Source organism: Dendrobates tinctorius, unplaced genomic scaffold (genome assembly GCF_039654945.1).
Source record: "Dendrobates tinctorius isolate UK_male_01 unplaced genomic scaffold, ASM3965494v1 ptg000005l, whole genome shotgun sequence".
Taxonomy (NCBI): Eukaryota; Metazoa; Chordata; class Amphibia; order Anura; family Dendrobatidae; genus Dendrobates; species Dendrobates tinctorius.
The window spans coordinates 2603429-2621904 of NW_027361673.1; the positions used below are offsets into that span (position 1 = coordinate 2603429).

Sequence of the window (18476 nt, forward strand, 5' to 3'; positions counted from 1 at the left end):
TACATCACAAGAGACAGTGAGGCTGGAGCACATACATCACAAGAGACAGTGAGGCTGAAGCACATACATCACAGGAGACAGTGAGGCTGGAGCATATACATCACAGGAGACAGTGAGGCTGGAGCACATACATCACAAGAGACAGTGAGGCTGGAGCACATACATCACAAGAGACAGTGAGGCTGGAGCACATACATCACAAGAGACAGTGAGGCTGGAGCATATACATCACAAGAGACAGTGGGGCTGAAGCACATACATCACAAGAGACAGTAAGGCTGGAGCATATACATCACAAGAGACAGTGAGGCTGGAGCACATACATCACAAGAGACAGTGGGGCTGAAGCACATACATCACAAGAGACAGTAAGGCTGGAGCATATACATCACAAGAGACAGTGAGGCTGGAGCACATACATCACAAGAGACAGTGAGGCTGGAGCATATACATCACAAGAGACAGTGAGGCTGGAGCACATACATCACAAGAGACAGTGAGGCTGGAGCACATACATCACAAGAGACAGTGAGGCTGGAGCACATACATCACAAGAGACAGTGAGGCTGGCGCACATACATCACAAGAGACAGTGAGGCTGGAGCATATACATCACAGGAGACAGTGAGGCTGGAGCACATACATCACAAGAGACAGTGAGGCTGGAGCACATACATCACAAGAGACAGTGAGGCTGGCGCACATACATCACAAGAGACAGTGAGGCTGGAGCATATACATCACAAAAGACAGTGGGGCTGAAGCACATACATCACAAGAGACAGTGAGGCTGGAGCACATACATCACAAGAGACAGTGAGGCTGGAGCACATGCATCACAAGAGACAGTGAGGCTGGAGCACATACATCACAAGAGACAGTGAGGCTGGAGCACATACATCACAAGAGACAGTGAGGCTGGAGCACATGCATCACAAGAGACAGTGAGGCTGGAGCACATACATCACAAGAGACAGTGAGGCTGGAGCACATACATCACAAGAGACAGTGGGGCTGAAGCACATACATCACAAGAGACAGTGGGGCTGGCGCATATACATCACAAGAGACAGTGAGGCTGGAGCACATACATCACAAGAGACAGTGAGGCTGGCGCACATACATCACAAGAGACAGTGAGGCTGGAGCATATACATCACAAAAGACAGTGAGGCTGGAGCACATACATCACAAGAGACAGTGAGGCTGGAGCACATACATCACAAGAGACAGTGGGGCTGGAGCATATACATCACAAGAGACAGTGAGGCTGGAGCACATACATCACAAGAGACAGTGAGGCTGGCGCACATACATCACAAGAGACAGTGAGGCTGGAGCATATACATCACAAAAGACAGTGAGGCTGGAGCACATACATCACAAGAGACAGTGAGGCTGGAGCATATACATCACAGGAGACAGTGAGGCTGGAGCACATACATCACAAGAGACAGTGGGGCTGGAGCACATACATCACAAGAGACAGTGAGGCTGGAGCACATACATCACAAGAGACAGTGAGGCTGGAGCATATACATCACAAGAGACAGTGAGGCTGGAGCACATACATCACAGGAGACAGTGAGGCTGGAGCATATACATCACAAGAGACAGTAAGGCTGGAGCATATACATCACAAGAGACAGTGAGGCTGGCGCATATACATCACAAGAGACAGTGGGGCTGAAGCACATACATCACAAGAGACAGTAAGGCTGGAGCATATACATCACAAGAGACAGTGGGGCTGGAGCATATACATCACAAGAGACAGTGGGGCTGGAGCATATACATCACAAGAGACAGTGAGGCTGGAGCATATACATCACAAGAGACAGTGAGGCTGGAGCACATACATCACAAGAGACAGTAAGGCTGGAGCACATACATCACAAGAGACAGTGGGGCTGGAGCATATACATCACAAGAGACAGTGAGGCTGGAGCATATACATCACAAGAGACATTGGGGCTGGAGCACATACATCACAAGAGACAGTGGGGCTGGAGCATATACATCACAAGAGACAGTGAGGCTGGAGCATATACATCACAAGAGACAGTGGGGCTGAAGCACATACATCACAAGAGACAGTGAGGCTGGAGCATATACATCACAAGAGACAGTGAGGCTGGAGCATATACATCACAAGAGACAGTGAGGCTGGAGCACATACATCACAAGAGACAGTAAGGCTGGAGCACATACATCACAAGAGACAGTGAGGCTGGAGCATATACATCACAAGAGACAGTGGGGCTGGAGCATATACATCACAAGAGACAGTGAGGCTGGAGCACATACATCACAAGAGACAGTGAGGCTGGCGCATATACATCACAAGAGACAGTGGGGCTGGAGCACATACATCACAAGAGACAGTGGGGCTGGAGCATATACATCACAAGAGACAGTGAGGCTGGAGCATATACATCACAAGAGACAGTGGGGCTGGAGCATATACATCACAAGAGACAGTGAGGCTGGAGCACATACATCACAAGAGACAGTGGGGCTGGAGCATATACATCACAAGAGACAGTGAGGCTGGAGCACATACATCACAAGAGACAGTGAGGCTGGCGCATATACATCACAAGAGACAGTGGGGTTGGAGCACATACATCACAAGAGACAGTGAGGCTGGAGCACATACATCACAAGAGACAGTGAGGCTGGAGCACATACATCACAAGAGACAGTGAGGCTGGAGCACATACATCACAAGAGACAGTGAGGCTGGAGCACATACATCACAAGAGACAGTGAGGCTGGAGCACATACATCACAAGAGACAGTGAGGCTGGAGCACATACATCACAAGAGACAGTGAGGCTGGAGCACATACATCACAAGAGACAGTGAGGCTGGAGCATATACATCACAAGAGACAGTGGGGCTGGAGCACATACATCACAAGAGACAGTGGGGCTGGAGCACATACATCACAAGAGACAGTGAGGCTGGAGCACATACATCACAAGAGACAGTGAGGCTGGAGCACATACATCACAAGAGACAGTGAGGCTGGAGCATATACATCACAAGAGACAGTGGGGCTGGAGCACATACATCACAAGAGACAGTGGGGCTGGAGCACATACATCACAAGAGACAGTGAGGCTGGAGCACATACATCACAAGAGACAGTGAGGCTGGAGCACATACATCACAAGAGACAGTGAGGCTGGAGCACATACATCACAAGAGACAGTGAGGCTGGAGCACATGCATCACAAGAGACAGTGAGGCTGGAGCACATGCATCACAAGAGACAGTGAGGCTGGAGCACATACATCACAAGAGACAGTGAGGCTGGAGCACATACATCACAAGAGACAGTGAGGCTGGAGCACATACATCACAAGAGACAGTGAGGCTGGAGCATATACATCACAAGAGACAGTGAGGCTGGAGCACATACATCACAAGAGACAGTGAGGCTGGAGCACATACATCACAAGAGACAGTGAGGCTGGAGCATATACATCACAAGAGACAGTGAGGCTGGAGCACATACATCACAAGAGACAGTGAGGCTGGAGCACATACATCACAAGAGACAGTGAGGCTGGAGCACATACATCACAAGAGACAGTGAGGCTGGAGCACATACATCACAAGAGACAGTGAGGCTGGAGCACATGCATCACAAGAGACAGTGAGGCTGGCGCATATACATCACAAGAGACAGTGAGGCTGGAGCATATACATCACAAGAGACAGTGAGGCTGGAGCACATACATCACAAGAGACAGTAAGGCTGGAGCACATACATCACAAGAGACAGTGAGGCTGGAGCACATACATCACAAGAGACAGTGAGGCTGGAGCACATACATCACAAGAGACAGTGAGGCTGGAGCACATACATCACAAGAGACAGTGAGGCTGGAGCACATACATCACAAGAGACAGTGAGGCTGGAGCACATACATCACAAGAGACAGTGAGGCTGGAGCATATACATCACAAGAGACAGTAAGGCTGGAGCACATACATCACAAGAGACAGTGAGGCTGGAGCACATACATCACAAGAGACAGTGAGGCTGGAGCATATACATCACAGGAGACAGTGAGGCTGGAGCACATACATCACAAGAGACAGTGAGGCTGGAGCACATGCATCACAAGAGACAGTGAGGCTGGCGCATATACATCACAAGAGACAGTGAGGCTGGAGCATATACATCACAAGAGACAGTGAGGCTGGAGCACATACATCACAAGAGACAGTAAGGCTGGAGCACATACATCACAAGAGACAGTGAGGCTGGAGCACATACATCACAAGAGACAGTGAGGCTGGAGCACATACATCACAAGAGACAGTGAGGCTGGAGCACATACATCACAAGAGACAGTGAGGCTGGAGCACATACATCACAAGAGACAGTGAGGCTGGAGCACATGCATCACAAGAGACAGTGAGGCTGGCGCATATACATCACAAGAGACAGTGAGGCTGGAGCATATACATCACAAGAGACAGTGAGGCTGGAGCACATACATCACAAGAGACAGTAAGGCTGGAGCACATACATCACAAGAGACAGTGAGGCTGGAGCACATACATCACAAGAGACAGTGAGGCTGGAGCACATACATCACAAGAGACAGTGAGGCTGGAGCACATACATCACAAGAGACAGTGAGGCTGGAGCACATACATCACAAGAGACAGTGAGGCTGGAGCACATACATCACAAGAGACAGTGAGGCTGGAGCATATACATCACAAGAGACAGTAAGGCTGGAGCACATACATCACAAGAGACAGTGAGGCTGGAGCACATACATCACAAGAGACAGTGAGGCTGGAGCATATACATCACAGGAGACAGTGAGGCTGGAGCATATACATCACAAGAGACAGTAAGGCTGGAGCATATACAACACAAGAGACAGTGAGGCTGGAGCATAAATTTTTGCTCGACCTCGCATGGCCAGTAAAATACATTTTAAGTTGTTTTCCCCTTTCCAGAACAATTATTTTTATATATTGGACATATGTTTTTTGTCATTGGTGGGTTAGATAAAGCATTTTGGACTGGCAGTGTCTTTCTTTCATTGATTTTTCTTTCTTTTTTGATCTTTTATTTCACACATTGCCTTCTGAGTCCAGCGCTGAGCTGTTAAGACCCTTGTGCTCCCTTCCCACATCAGGCGATCACACGATCACTAGGATGGGAGGAGGAAGCACTGTTTGTTTTCTAAACCTTATACAAGGTGCTCATATGTATATATCATTTGTATATATAGAGTGATCAGGAAGGCAGATATGGTAATCAACCATCCTTCCCTTTTCCATGTGGAGGCTGTCAGTGATGTATGTGTTTGCAGACATGTATGAGAACCGGAATAATGTTTTAAATGGAATCTGTCATCAGGCTTTTGCTACCATCTATGAGCAGCATGTTTTAGGGGTACAGACTTTGATTCCAGCGATGTGTCACTTACTGGGCTGAGTTTTGATTTTTTTTTTTTTATAAATTCATGGTTTTATCTTTTGTGGATCTAATCATTTCTCTGAATGCTGAGCTCTGTATAACTCCGCCCACACCATTGATTGGTAGCTTTTAGTGTATACTATGCAAAAGCAGAAAACTGCCAATCAGTGATGGGGTCAGAGTTATACAGAGCTCATGAATGTGGAAGACTACATGGAAGCAGGATTTCTAGTCCTCTATTGATAATCTCCTGATGATAAAACAGTGACTTCATGAAATCCAAAGCAAGCAGCCCAGTAAGTGACATATCACTGGAATTAGAGCTTCTGTCATTATATTATGCTGCTGTCTGATTAGGTGGGAAAAAACATTTAGTAATCTGCAAGTAATTTAAGATGCCATTGGCTCATTTTTACTATGTCTAAAATTTAGTATAGAGTTTCTCCTAGATGCAATTACATTATTCTCTGTACACTTTAGGTTTATGGCCCCACAAGCAGCAACTACATTTTTTCTGATATAACTCAGTGCTGCTACTGGTTGAAGCTGCAGCACAACGAGCTCATGCCCACCCCAGCACATGATGTCATGGTAGAGGGGCTTCAGCCATTAGCAGGCAATAAACTTGTCACATTGAAAATATAGTACGATCTACAAGAACCATGCTATAGAGCAGGAAGAGCCGAAGAGACTGGTATATACCGTAGGTATTAATTTTAGGAAAAAGTTGTGTATAACTTGTAATTTATTCTTCTTATTCCCTGCTCCTTCTGAGTTTAGGAGTCCAGTAGGTGTCAAGTCACAGATTGACAGGTATGTCTATATGACGGTGAATACAGAATTGTGAGTCACCGATTAGGTCCTGTATTATAGCATGCTGCCAGGGGATCAAGCAGCATTTCGGTTAGGTACATTTCAGCTAAAACAAAATTAATCCAGCTCTTAAGATAAAGAATTTACTGGCTCAACTAGACTTGGGCAACAGGAGGGCGGTCCAACTCAATCACTGCTTAAATCTTATTCTATACCACGCTGCCAGCAAATCAAAAAATATTTTCAATAAAAAGTTCATGTTTTATAAAAGGGTTAGTTGAATTTTACTGATATGCAGTTCCATTATGTGCAATTGTTCCTGTTCTTATACCTTAAATCAGATTTTACCTTTACAAATACATGGCGATCATATGCAATTGGGTATGGTGGGGAGAATGGTTAAAAAGGTTCATTGGGTGAATGATATCGATAGGTTCAACACACGGCAGCACACCCACCAATCAGCTTCTGGTAGTGACCGGAAGTGTATATTGAACAGAACAGCAAATGGGTTCTCAATCGAGAATATAGGTGCGGATTGTGACGGGGTGTGCGACAGAGCAGGAAGAGACACCAGGCCGACAAACAATCCAACAAGATTTACTGGAACAAAGAACTGGGGCAATACAAATGAAGGTAGTTCTGCAGCGTCCATAATGAGTCCAGACAAAGGGCGCAGATCCGGGGCGCCACCCGGCAAAATAGAAGTAGTCCTTGGGGGAATTCAATGGATCCAGCAGATGAGGGACACAACACAGTCCCACATGGCAGCTTACACACGGTCACCGCGATCTCGCCTCAGCATAAGATCCCAGCCCTTCGCAGGTCACCACACAACTGACTCAGCCAACACATGAGTCTATCGTCCTGTATCCTGGGATCAGACCATCTAGGGGCGATGTTCACACCAACTTTTAACATGTGTCTGCACTGAGAAGCTTCCAGAAGCTACCGGCTCCATTCTATCTTACAGGTTTGTGTATTGCATAAGTCCCATGCTGAGTAGAACAAAGACAGAATCCCCCACTAGAAGCAGTACAAGTGAGGTGGACCTAGGCCTGATTACATTCCAGTCCAGGAACACAGGCCAGGGGAGGGACACGCTGTTACACTGATCTCTAGTGGCCAGCAGCTGCGACCACTCATTGATTGGAACAGCACAGTGAAGCTCCATTAAAAGGAATCTGTCAGCAGGTTTTTGCTATGTAATCTGTAGACACCAAGAGATAAGGGCTGAAACACAGATTTCAACAATATGTCACGTTTTTGGCTGTGTGCTGTTGTTCGCTTACAATTAAGGTTTTTTCACCATTACATTATCACTGCCTGGACTACTGCTCCAGTTGTCTGACTCCGCCCCCTTCTCTGATAAGCAGCTCACTGTCAATATAGACAAGGTACATAGAGAGCCTGGTGTGGGCAGAATAAGCTTTAACAGCTCTGCTTCCTGCTGCACCCGGTAAACTAAGTGATACATCAGAATCAGGGTCTCTTTTCCAACACTATGCCGTTCTCTCAGATGAGCTAGCAAAAACCTGGTGACAGATTCCTTTTAAATGTTTACATCCAGACATCATAGGAGATAACAGCATATAGGTGGTGGTGCTGAGTGTCAAACTGCATCAACGCTTTATTGATGACCTACCCTAGAAAAAGGTCCAAAGAACCCCTTTAATGAGGCATGAGGAGAACGGGTCAGCGCTCTCAGGAATAAAGCGGATGTTTTACTATATTCTTTTTAGGGGCTTTATTATCTAAAATAGAGCAAGATATTTTCATGCTGTTTGGGCAAATAGTACACGGGACGTGTCCCGACATGACACCGACTTTCAACGAGACGGCATGGTATTGAGAGTGTAGTGACAAATCCACTTTGAACAAACCTTTTCCTTATATGACTGATCCAATCGTGACTGTGTAATGGAAGTGCTATACAGACAATTAAGAGCTCAATATTTCATGAAATACCTGTATGATATAAAGATGTGTTCTGAATTGGAGGCTGGCGGAGATCTTTTTTCATCTACAGATATTCCTGTAAGAGAAAAAGATGCAATAAAGCGTAAAGTCTTACTAAATCTACCTGTAAAAATGCTAAAATAACCACCGATATGCTTCATAGTAAATCAAAAACAAAGATATGTCAAGATGAGTGTGCTCTAAAAGCAATACATGCAAAAACCTTAGGTAGGTCACTGGAGGGCCACACATATTATAAACATCTCCCGACATGGCATCTCAGAGTTTTTTTGTTTTCTTTTTGACCATTTCATGCCAATCTTCTTGTGTAAAGGTAAGGAAGGACACATCTGTATGGTGAACGAGGTTGACCAATCACTTTACAACGCTCCCGTTTGTAAATATCAGTTGAAGAAAATAACTATTATCAAATTGGAACAGCAATGAGAAATTAACTTTTTTGGAAGCAAAAAAAGTTTTTTTTTTAATGTTCTGCTAATATAAAAGAGGCAGTTACAAAAAAAAAACCTTTCAAACAAGACAACTAAGATGATTAACTTTAGCAAGAATGGCAGCTACAGCGCAACAGAACAGAAGCCAATTTTTTTTAAGTCGCTTCTCTCTTTTTGTCTTGGGCTATTCGTTGCCATTTTTTATGCTAAATTCTTCAACATAGTGCACGCGGTTCATGGATTTTGTGCTTTTGGTCTTCATTTTGGTCTTTAACCTTTTTGCAACTTTTAGAGCAAAAAGTCGCACATCTTGCAAAATGTGCACCAAAATTTCCAATGCACATAAAATCATTTGAGGAGGGGACATTTGCGACAAATTTTGTGACTCAATGAATAGTTGCAAATAATGAAACATCTGGAAACCCAAACTGGGCACACAGTGGTGAACTAAAAAAACAGGAGAGGTTAAAGCAAACCTGTCATCATGTTTGGCTAATTTGAGTTACGGCCACCGCCTTTCAGGGTTTATTTACAGCATTCTATAATGCTGTATACGAGGCCCCCGATCTGACCTGCAAGAGAAGAAAAATAAGTTTTATTATACTCACCCGGGGGGCGGTCCGGTCCGATGGGTGTCGCAGGTCCGGGTCCATCGCCTCCCATCTTGTTGTGATGCCGCCCTCCTGCTTGGTTCATGGCTCTCCAGCATCGCGCTCCTTATCTGCTCTGTTGAGGGCAGAGGAAAGTACTGCAGTGCGCAGGCGCTGGGCCTCTCTGACCTTTCCCGGCGCTTGCGCACTTCAGTACTTTGGTCTGCCCTCAACAGGGCAGATAAGTACGCCTGCGCAGGAGCACGATGCTGGGGAGCCATGAAGCAAGCCGGAGGGCAGCATCTCAAGAAGATCAGAGGCGCTGGACCCGGACCTGCGACACCCATCGGACCGGACCGCCCCCCCAGGTGAGTATAATAAAACTTATTTTTCTTCTCTTGCAGGTTGGATCGGGGGCTTATCTACAGCATTATACAAAGCCGTAGATAAGCCCTGAAAGGCAGTGGCCGTAACTCCTATTGGCCAAACATGATGACAGGTTTGCTTTAAATAAAGTTTAAAAAAAAGATCTGCAAATGTAAAAATGATTATTGCGCAAAACACTAAAAAGTAGCTAAAAACCATGTACAAATATTCCTATAAGTAAAAGAAACATAATGGACACGGTTTCATCTTCTGATCTAATACATGGCCATTTTTCCATTTTGAGTATGAATTATCTATAAAAAGAAACATGGTGAAAGCCGCAGAAAACAAGTTTGGAAATATAAAACTACAAGAACGAAACAGGGGAGTAATTAAGTTGACATAATAAATTTTCATATAGCGTCAATATATCACCCAAACCCAAGACTGAGTAATGAATCTTGTTACATCTGCGTATTAATAGCCTTATAGACCACATAATTGTCTTAAAAATGTGTATTTTATGTTATTTAGCTTACACCCCATGGCATTTCTACGTCAAAAGTGTGAAAGACAGGGAATTACGGCTAGATTAATGCCCTGCAATACTGACACAATCAGATTTCCACATTATTTAATAGAAAACATTTTAGCCTATAACTAAAACGAGAGGTTGATTACGTCTGACAACAGACTGGAGTAAGGATACAGCTGCGGGTTCGGGTTTTCTCAAAACAAATGCGTTCAATATGGAAAACATGGAAGCTATAAAACAAATGGCAAATCGTCTTCTAATATCTGAAAATAGGCTTTTATTGGGGCAATATGTGAATTTTATTGGAACGTGTGATTTGGTTGCTTCGAGAATATGCCGGAGATTTATTTGAGGAATCATTTTGAAACATTTGCACAACCTAATCTCATGCTGCAATATTCTCATTAGGAAACAAGATGTAATATCATTCATGGGTGATCTATAAATGAAGGACACTAAATCAATATAAAAGCCTCATAAATGCTTTTCTTTGCTTAAACTTAAATGACTGCTGAACAGGAGCAATAGCCAAACATCTACAAAATTAGCAAAGAATATCTGGTAAAGCTTTCTTATTGCCAAAAAGAATTTCAGACTACTTTCCTTTAATGGGTTTTCTGGTCTTAAGCTACAAGTCTGCAGTCACGCTATGAAACTGTAGACTTGTCAATCCTCACATCGTGTGCACTGCGCGCTGTGAGGATTCTCCGATACCGGGAGTTTTGGTTGTGTAACTGCAAGTATGTGATTTGCATACAGGGGGTTGCATGCCGACTAGATGGGCACGGTCTTGCTCAATGCAAGGCCGGATACAGTCTAGTCAGAATGTGGCTGGGAGAATGCAAATCACATACTTAGGATCGTATGACTGCCCGAACCCAGAACATTCTACTGTAGCTTAAGACCGGACAACCCATCTGCACTTTATTGCATGAGATAAGTATTTGATGCAATAGAAAAACAGAACTTAACATTTGATATGTTTGCAATTACATAGGTCAGATGTTTCCTGTAGTTCTTGATCAAGATTGCACAAACTTCAATCCTCCATACAAATCTTCTCCAGATATTTCGGGTTTCAGGGCTGTCACTGGGCAAAATTGAATTTCAAAAAGAATTCTGGTGAACATGGGTGAGAACAATCAATTTAAAGATAGAAATATCCTAGGTAACCACCCAAATTTAGAACAAATAAGAACAACTGCATAGTAAATGACAAAAACAAAAAAGACAGCAGTCATAAAGTTCAAAAAAAAGTGCTAACAATTTTATTAAACTGCAAAAAATGAGGCTAAAAGATGGAACGTGATGGATCACAACATCATAAGAAATTGCCCAAGGTGGGTATGCCCATGTATAGGAGTATTCACAGAGGTATATATAAAGACAAAATAGTATGTGCTACAAGCAAAAATGTAACAAGCAATGTCATCATGAAATCATGCATTAATTTGCATATATAGGCCACAATCCCTTGCAGGTGCCACAGCAGGGTGAATAAATAACCTTTTGCTCGTAACACAGAATCACAGTATAATGGATAAATACATGGTTGAGAGTGAAACGCCTTACAGGACCGACCCACACGCCCCGACGCATGTTTCGGCGGTGCCTTTCTCAAGGGGCATGAGAAAATTTCAGTTTCCTCCAAAGAATTTCTATTGGGTTCAGCTCTGGACACTGGCTAGGCAACTCCAGAACTGTGAAATGCTTCTTACAGAGAAATTCCTTAGCTGCCCTGGCTGTGTGTTTTGAGGGATTGTCATGTTGGATGACCAAGTCACAACCCAGCTTCAATGCTCTTACTGATTGTTGGACAAAATTTTGCAATAAATGACCCCATCCATCCTCCCTTTAATATGGTGCAGTTGGCCTGTCCCCTTTTCAGAAAAGCACCCCCAAAAGTATGAGGTTTCCTCCACCATGCTTCACAGTTGGGACATTGTATTTGACGTTAAACTCATCCTTCTTCTTCCTCCAAATACAGAGAGTGGAGTTGATACCAAAAAGTTATATTTTGGTCTCATCTGACCACATGATCTTCTTCCATGCCTCTTCTGGATCATCCAGACAGTTATTGATGAACTTTAAATGGGACTGGACATGTGCTGGCGTGAGCAGAGGGTCCTTGCGTGTCCTGCAGGATTTTAATCTAAGACAGTGTAGTGCGTTACTAACAGTAATGTTTGAGACTGTGGTACCAGTTCTCTTAAGGTCATTGACCAGGTCTTTCCGTTTAGTTCTCGGCTGATTCCTGATCTTTCTCAGAATCATCTTTACCCCACATGGCGATATCTTGCATAGAGCCTCAGACCGAGGAAGATTAAACGTTATCTTGTGTTTCCTCCATTTTCTAATAATTATGCCAACAGTTGTTGCCTTCTCACCAAGCTTTTTGCCTATTGTCCTGTAGCCCATCTCAGCCTTGTGCAGGTCTACAATTTTGTCCCTGGTGTCCTTACACAGCTCTTTGGTCTTGGCCATGGTGGAGAGGTTGGAGTGGTTCACTGAGTGTGTGGACAGGTGTTTCTTATACAGGTAACGAGTTCAAACAGGTGCAATTCATCCAGGTAATGAGCGCAGAGTAGGAGGGCTTCTTAAAGAAAAACTAACAGGTCTGTGAGAGCTAGAATTCTTGTTGGTGATCAAATACTTATTTCATGCAATAAAATGCTATTTAATTATTTAAGAATCATACAATGGGATTTTCTGGTTTTTAGTTTTAGATTTTGTCTATTGCAGTTGACGTGTACCTTCGATAAAAATTACAGACCTCTCCATTCATTGTAGATGTGAAAACATGCAAAATTGGCAGTGTATCAAATTCTTCTTTCCCCACTGTATATACATATAGCTATATATACACTGTGTAATATCACTGTAAGGCCTGTTTCACACATCAGTTTGTCAGCATCAGTCAAGATCCGCTGATTTGCAAAAAAAACGGATCCGCCATTTTTCTTGGCGGATCCGTTTTTTTCCCCATAGACATGCATTACCGGCGGATCTTGACGGATGGTCACCCGTTGGATCCGATATTTTGCGGATCCGCCAAAATTTTGGCGTCCGCTGACATCACTTGACGGACACTGCAACGTTTTTTTCAACGTCGGATCCGCATTTTGGCTTTTCCGGGACATTTAACCCTAAATACCGGCAGAAGATATTCTCTCTCTCGGTCCGCAATATCCACTTGCCCGCTCCCAGTTCCCGCGATATCCACATTCTCGACCCCGGATCCTGCGATATCCACATTCTCGACCCCGGATCCCGCGATATGCACATTCTTGACCCTGGATCCCGCGATATGCACATTCCCAACCCCGGATCCCGCGAGATGCAGATGCCCGCTCCCGGATACCGCGGCATCGCCGGTATTATTTTTTTTCCTTTTCAGGCGCAGTTCCTTTAACATTACAATATTGGCGGATCCCAGTGCAACAACGGTCCGGTGGCTCCCGTTGGTGTTTCGTCAGCCACGGATCCATTTTCCGCCATTTTGGCGGATTTCAACTGACCTGAAAAACTGATGTGTGAAACAGGCCTAATCCTTCGGATCTGGAGAATTATGTTGCCAGATTTTTACTGCTCAATGAATACCATTACTCAATATAGCGGTAACTCAAATAAAAAAAATATATAAACATGGTGGAATTGTGGGGTTTTCTTTTTACCATATTTGGATTTTTTTTTTAACTTCTTTTTCACTATATTGTATGGTAAAGTGAATGGTGTCATTGAAAACTAAATCCAATAAAAAAAACAAGCCCTCATGGGTATGTCAACCAAAAATTCATAAGTATTTGGTCAACATTTTACCTCAGTATCTGTAAGCCAAAATCAGGATGGAAACAATCAGAGGGAAAGTATAATAGAAACACGTCACCACTTCTGTATTTATCACCCACTCCTGGTTTTGGCTTTCAAATACTGAAGTAAAATACTGACCATGTGAACATGGCCTAGGTATGCCTGATAGAGATGTTAAAAAACACAATTTAGCCATATAATGTTATCAGCATAGTACTGACATCATAGAAAATGAGATAGAAAATATGATATCTGCTGGTTATCAGTAGGAATATTTTGCAAATTAGGTTAATTAGCCTTAAATAATGCTTTGCCCACATTCTGCACCAATATTTTGGTATATCCTTTTCACTTTTCTGAGAAATATGAGGTAGTTCTAATTACAGACCAAGTTAATTACAGAACTACAGTACAATAAGAAAAATGAATGATAATGATGGAGTCAACTCGTTTTTGGAAGCAGACGATGTTTTATAGTGACTGAATATAAAATATAATGAATATACTAAAATCACATGTTGGACATATGGAATAACATATAAGTAGTCTTCACATCTACATCCAGAGTTATGTACCGACATTGTGCGCTATCCAAAAATAACTAATAAAAATATTCTGCTCAAATACATACATGCATATATGTACTTTCCCTTCGTACAATTTGAGACATGGAGAAAGTATCTGTAAAGCCTCAGGGGGGAATGGAATACTCCGGTCATCTACACTCTCGATTTTTTATGTTTCCTTCTCCCCCAACATCATCTCTTGGGTGAATAGTCAGGAGGAAGGCTCTCATATACAATATAACCCAGTCCTGGCGAAATCCGCAGCTTTAGACTACTTGTCTCTAAACGTTTAAAAAAATCGTAGTTACTTACCGATAACGGTATTTCTCTGATCCCATGACGGCACCACGGAGAGAGAAGGATCCGCCCTCAGGGACAGGAAACCTACAGATGAAAAAGGCGGTACCTCTCTCCTACATCAGTTGGTTTACAGAGCATTACACAGAACTTTCAGCTGCAAATCAAATGGTTATAAAAAATCCAAAATTCATCAAATTAAACTTAATAGAGGCACCGTGTCGCTAAGTACTAAAGCTAACTAACTCACTCTAATGTGCACACCTGTGTGTGAAAAGGGAGGGGATGTACGGGTGCCGTCATGGGATCAGAGAAATACCATTATCGGTAAGTAACTATGATTTTCTCTTTCCCCCATGACGGCACCACGGAGAGCATTACAAAGATTGTACATCTAGGGAGGGACCACCGCCTCCAGAACCCTTTTCCCAAAGGTGAGATCTGAAGAGGAGGTCAAGTCTAGACGGTAATGTCCGAAAAAAGTAGAGGGGGAAGACCAAGTGGCAGCTTTACATATCTGGTCTATTAAAGCGCCGGCTTTCTCCACCCAGGATGCCGCCATTGCCCTGGTTGAATGGGCCCTTGCGCCCTCCGGGATGGCCGCCCCGCAAGAGGAGTAGGATAGGGTGATGGCCTCTCTTATCCATCTCGCCAGTTTGGCCTTCGATGCTTTTTGACCCTTCTGAGGACCCTGAAAACAGACAAACAGAGCCCTATCCTTCCTAAACTCCCTTGTGGTTAACAAGTATTGGACCAGGCACCTCTTTACGTCTAAAGTGTGCAGTACTTCTTCTGTTTTGTTCTTGGGATTGGGACAGAAGGAGGATAGGGAGATCTCCTGGGTTCTATGAAACTGTGATGGAACCTTGAGGAGGTAGGCCGGGTCGGTTTTGAGAATTACCCTATCACCCAGTACTTGAGTGAAGGGTAAGTGGGCAGACAAGGCTTGCATATCACTAATGCGATGGGCAGAAGTTAAGGCTACGAGGAGGGAGGTCTTAAGGGACAATATTTTTAAGTGGGCCTCCGCTAGGGGCTCGAAGGGAGGTTTGGTCAGTGCGTTTAACACTAGGTTTAGATCCCAGGGGGGTATGGTGAGTAGGGGGATCGGTCTGTATGTACTTGAGGCTCTCATGAATCTCCTAACCCACCGATTTTTGGCTAAGTCATGGTTATACAAAGCTCCTAAGGCCGCCACCTGTACTTTCAAGGTGCTGGTCACTAACCCTTTTTCCAGCCCCTTCTGTAGGAATTCCAGGATTTTGTTTATTGAGATTTCTCCCGTTGGGTCAGAGCCTGATACTGACATGAATTTTTTCCATACTTTCCCGTACGCCTTAGTGGTTACTGGCTTTCTACTTTGTAGTAGCGTGGTTACCAAGTTTGACGAGAAGCCCCTATTGCTTAGGAGTTCTCTCTCAAAAGCCAAGCTGTCATGTGTAAGTTTTTTTATATGGGGGTGGTACACTGGTCCCTGGGATAGAAGGTCTGGAGTTTCTGGTAGAACCCAGGGATCTGTTATGGACATTCTTCTCAGCCAAGGAACCATATTCTCCATGGCCAGAAGGGCGCTATTACCACTACCGTCGCCTTGTCCCCCCGTATTTTCCTCAGTACTAAGGGGATGAGAGATATTGGATGGAAAGCGAAGCCAGATGATAATCCCAGGGAATCGTGAAGGCGTCTATAGCTACTGGGCCCCCCAGGGGATCGATCGAGCAGAAGGTTTCCAACTTCCAGTTTTGACTGTTCGCAAATAAGTCTATTTCTGGCTGGCCCCAGAGTTTCACAATTTGGCTGAAGACTGACTGGCTTAGTTCCCACTCCCCCTGTTTTAGGCGTGTTCTGCTTACATCCGCTATTCAGTTTTCTGAACCTTTTATGTGAAGGGCTGTCAGGGACTCTAGATTGTGTTCTGCTAGGTGAAAGATGGATTTTGTTACCTCCATCAGCGCTTGAGATCTGTTGGTCCCCTGGTGGTTTAGATAAGCTACCACTACCTGGTTGTCTGAGAAGACCCTTGTATGTTGGGAGCGGAGTGAATCCAGAAAATGAACGAGAGCTAGCTTTACTGCCAGCAACTCCTTCATATTTGAGGAAGCTGACTCTCTTCCGAGTCCAGGACCCTTGCGCCACCTGGTTGCCTAGATGTGCACCCCACCCCCAGGGACTTGCGTCACTAGTTAGGATCTTTGTCGCTGGTAACGCCCAGGGAACCCCCTTGGTTAAATTGGCTGGATCTGTCCACCATGTTAAGGAATGTATTGTGTTTGGTGAGATGTCCAATTGCCTGTCTAAATTCCCGTGTAGGGAAACGTCTGCGTCTAATATTTCCCACTGTAAGTCTCGAGTATGGCTTTGTGCCCACTGAACTGCTGGCATGCAGGCTGTCAGTTACCCCAATAGAGACATTGCTTTTCTCAGGGTAGTGACTGGGGAAGCTATCATTTGTGACACCATCAGTGTCATCTTTTGAATCTTCATCTTCGAAAGATAACATTTTTGTTCGGTTGAGTCCAGTATTATCCCCAAGTACTCCTGCACCTGGCTTGGTACAAGTCTGGATTTGGGCAAATTCAGCATCCATCCTAGACTCAGTAGAGATCTCATGACCATATCCAATTGTTGTTTGCAGTGGTGAAAGGTGACGCCTACTATTAAGAGGTCATCCAGGTATGGGACTATCAGGATGTTTTGCTCTCTTATGTGGGCCATTACTTCTGACATTATCTTTGTAAATACCCTTGGAGCAATAGCTAGCCCGAAGGGGAGGGCTCTGAACTGATAATGTTTTATCTCCCCCCTGGATCATCACCGCCACCCTGAGGTATTTCCTGTGGTCTCTGTGAATAGGTACATGGTAATATGCATCTCTCAAGTCTAATACAGCCATGAAGCAAGATGGGGGAAGCATTTTTACACAAGATTTTATTGTCCCCATTTTGAAGTGCTGAATTTCCAGGCACTGTACGATTCGTCTGGCTTCCTGCGAAGGAAGAGAGGGGAGTAGAAGCCTTTGCCTCTGTCCTGGTAGGGGACTTCTTGTAATACGTCCTTCTCCCTTAGATTCATGAGCCAGCTGCTCATGTGATGTTCTTTGGGGCGTTATCACAAAAGAATTGTTTGGGAGGGTACTGAATTTTAGTCTTAGACCTTCCTTTATTATGCTCGGTATCCATGAACTCGCGGATATTTTTTCCCAGGCCTGGAGAAAGTAGGATAATCTTCCCCCGACCCTGGGAGTACCTTCATTATGGCTTTTTGCTGTCGGGGGTTTGAAAAATGTAAAGCCTTTATTTTTATTTCTTCTATCCTCCCATCCTTCTTTGTTCCCTTTTGGGGGCTTTCGTCGCATGAACCTTCTGTTCCGAAAAGGCCGTTTGTGTGCCTGACTAGGGAACCCGGGAAAGGATTTTTTCTTGTCCCAGATGTCGTCTAGCATTGGGCCAAATAAAAATTCCCCCTCACACAGGATTGCGCACAATTTGGTTTTTGTCTGCAAGTCTCCCGGCCAGCATTTCAGCCATAAGGCGCATCTTGCGGCATTCGAAAAGGCGGCTGACCTGGCTGCTAGCCTGGTCGAGTCTGACGCATCCGCCAGGAATGCTGCTGCTCCCTTCATTACAGAAACTG

The 18476-nt window shown here is 44.3% G+C and overlaps 1 protein-coding gene across 1 annotated transcript in view; it reads right to left on the bottom strand.

Annotated features, from left to right (window-relative positions):
* TBC1D5 (TBC1 domain family member 5) overlaps positions 1-18476 on the bottom strand; it is a 741163-nt gene that overhangs the window by 410320 nt on the left and 312367 nt on the right. The window contains exon 5 of the mRNA XM_073568086.1: positions 8237-8303. Within this exon, the coding sequence (XP_073424187.1) occupies positions 8237-8303 (67 nt within the window). The remainder of the gene's footprint in view (positions 1-8236; positions 8304-18476) is intronic.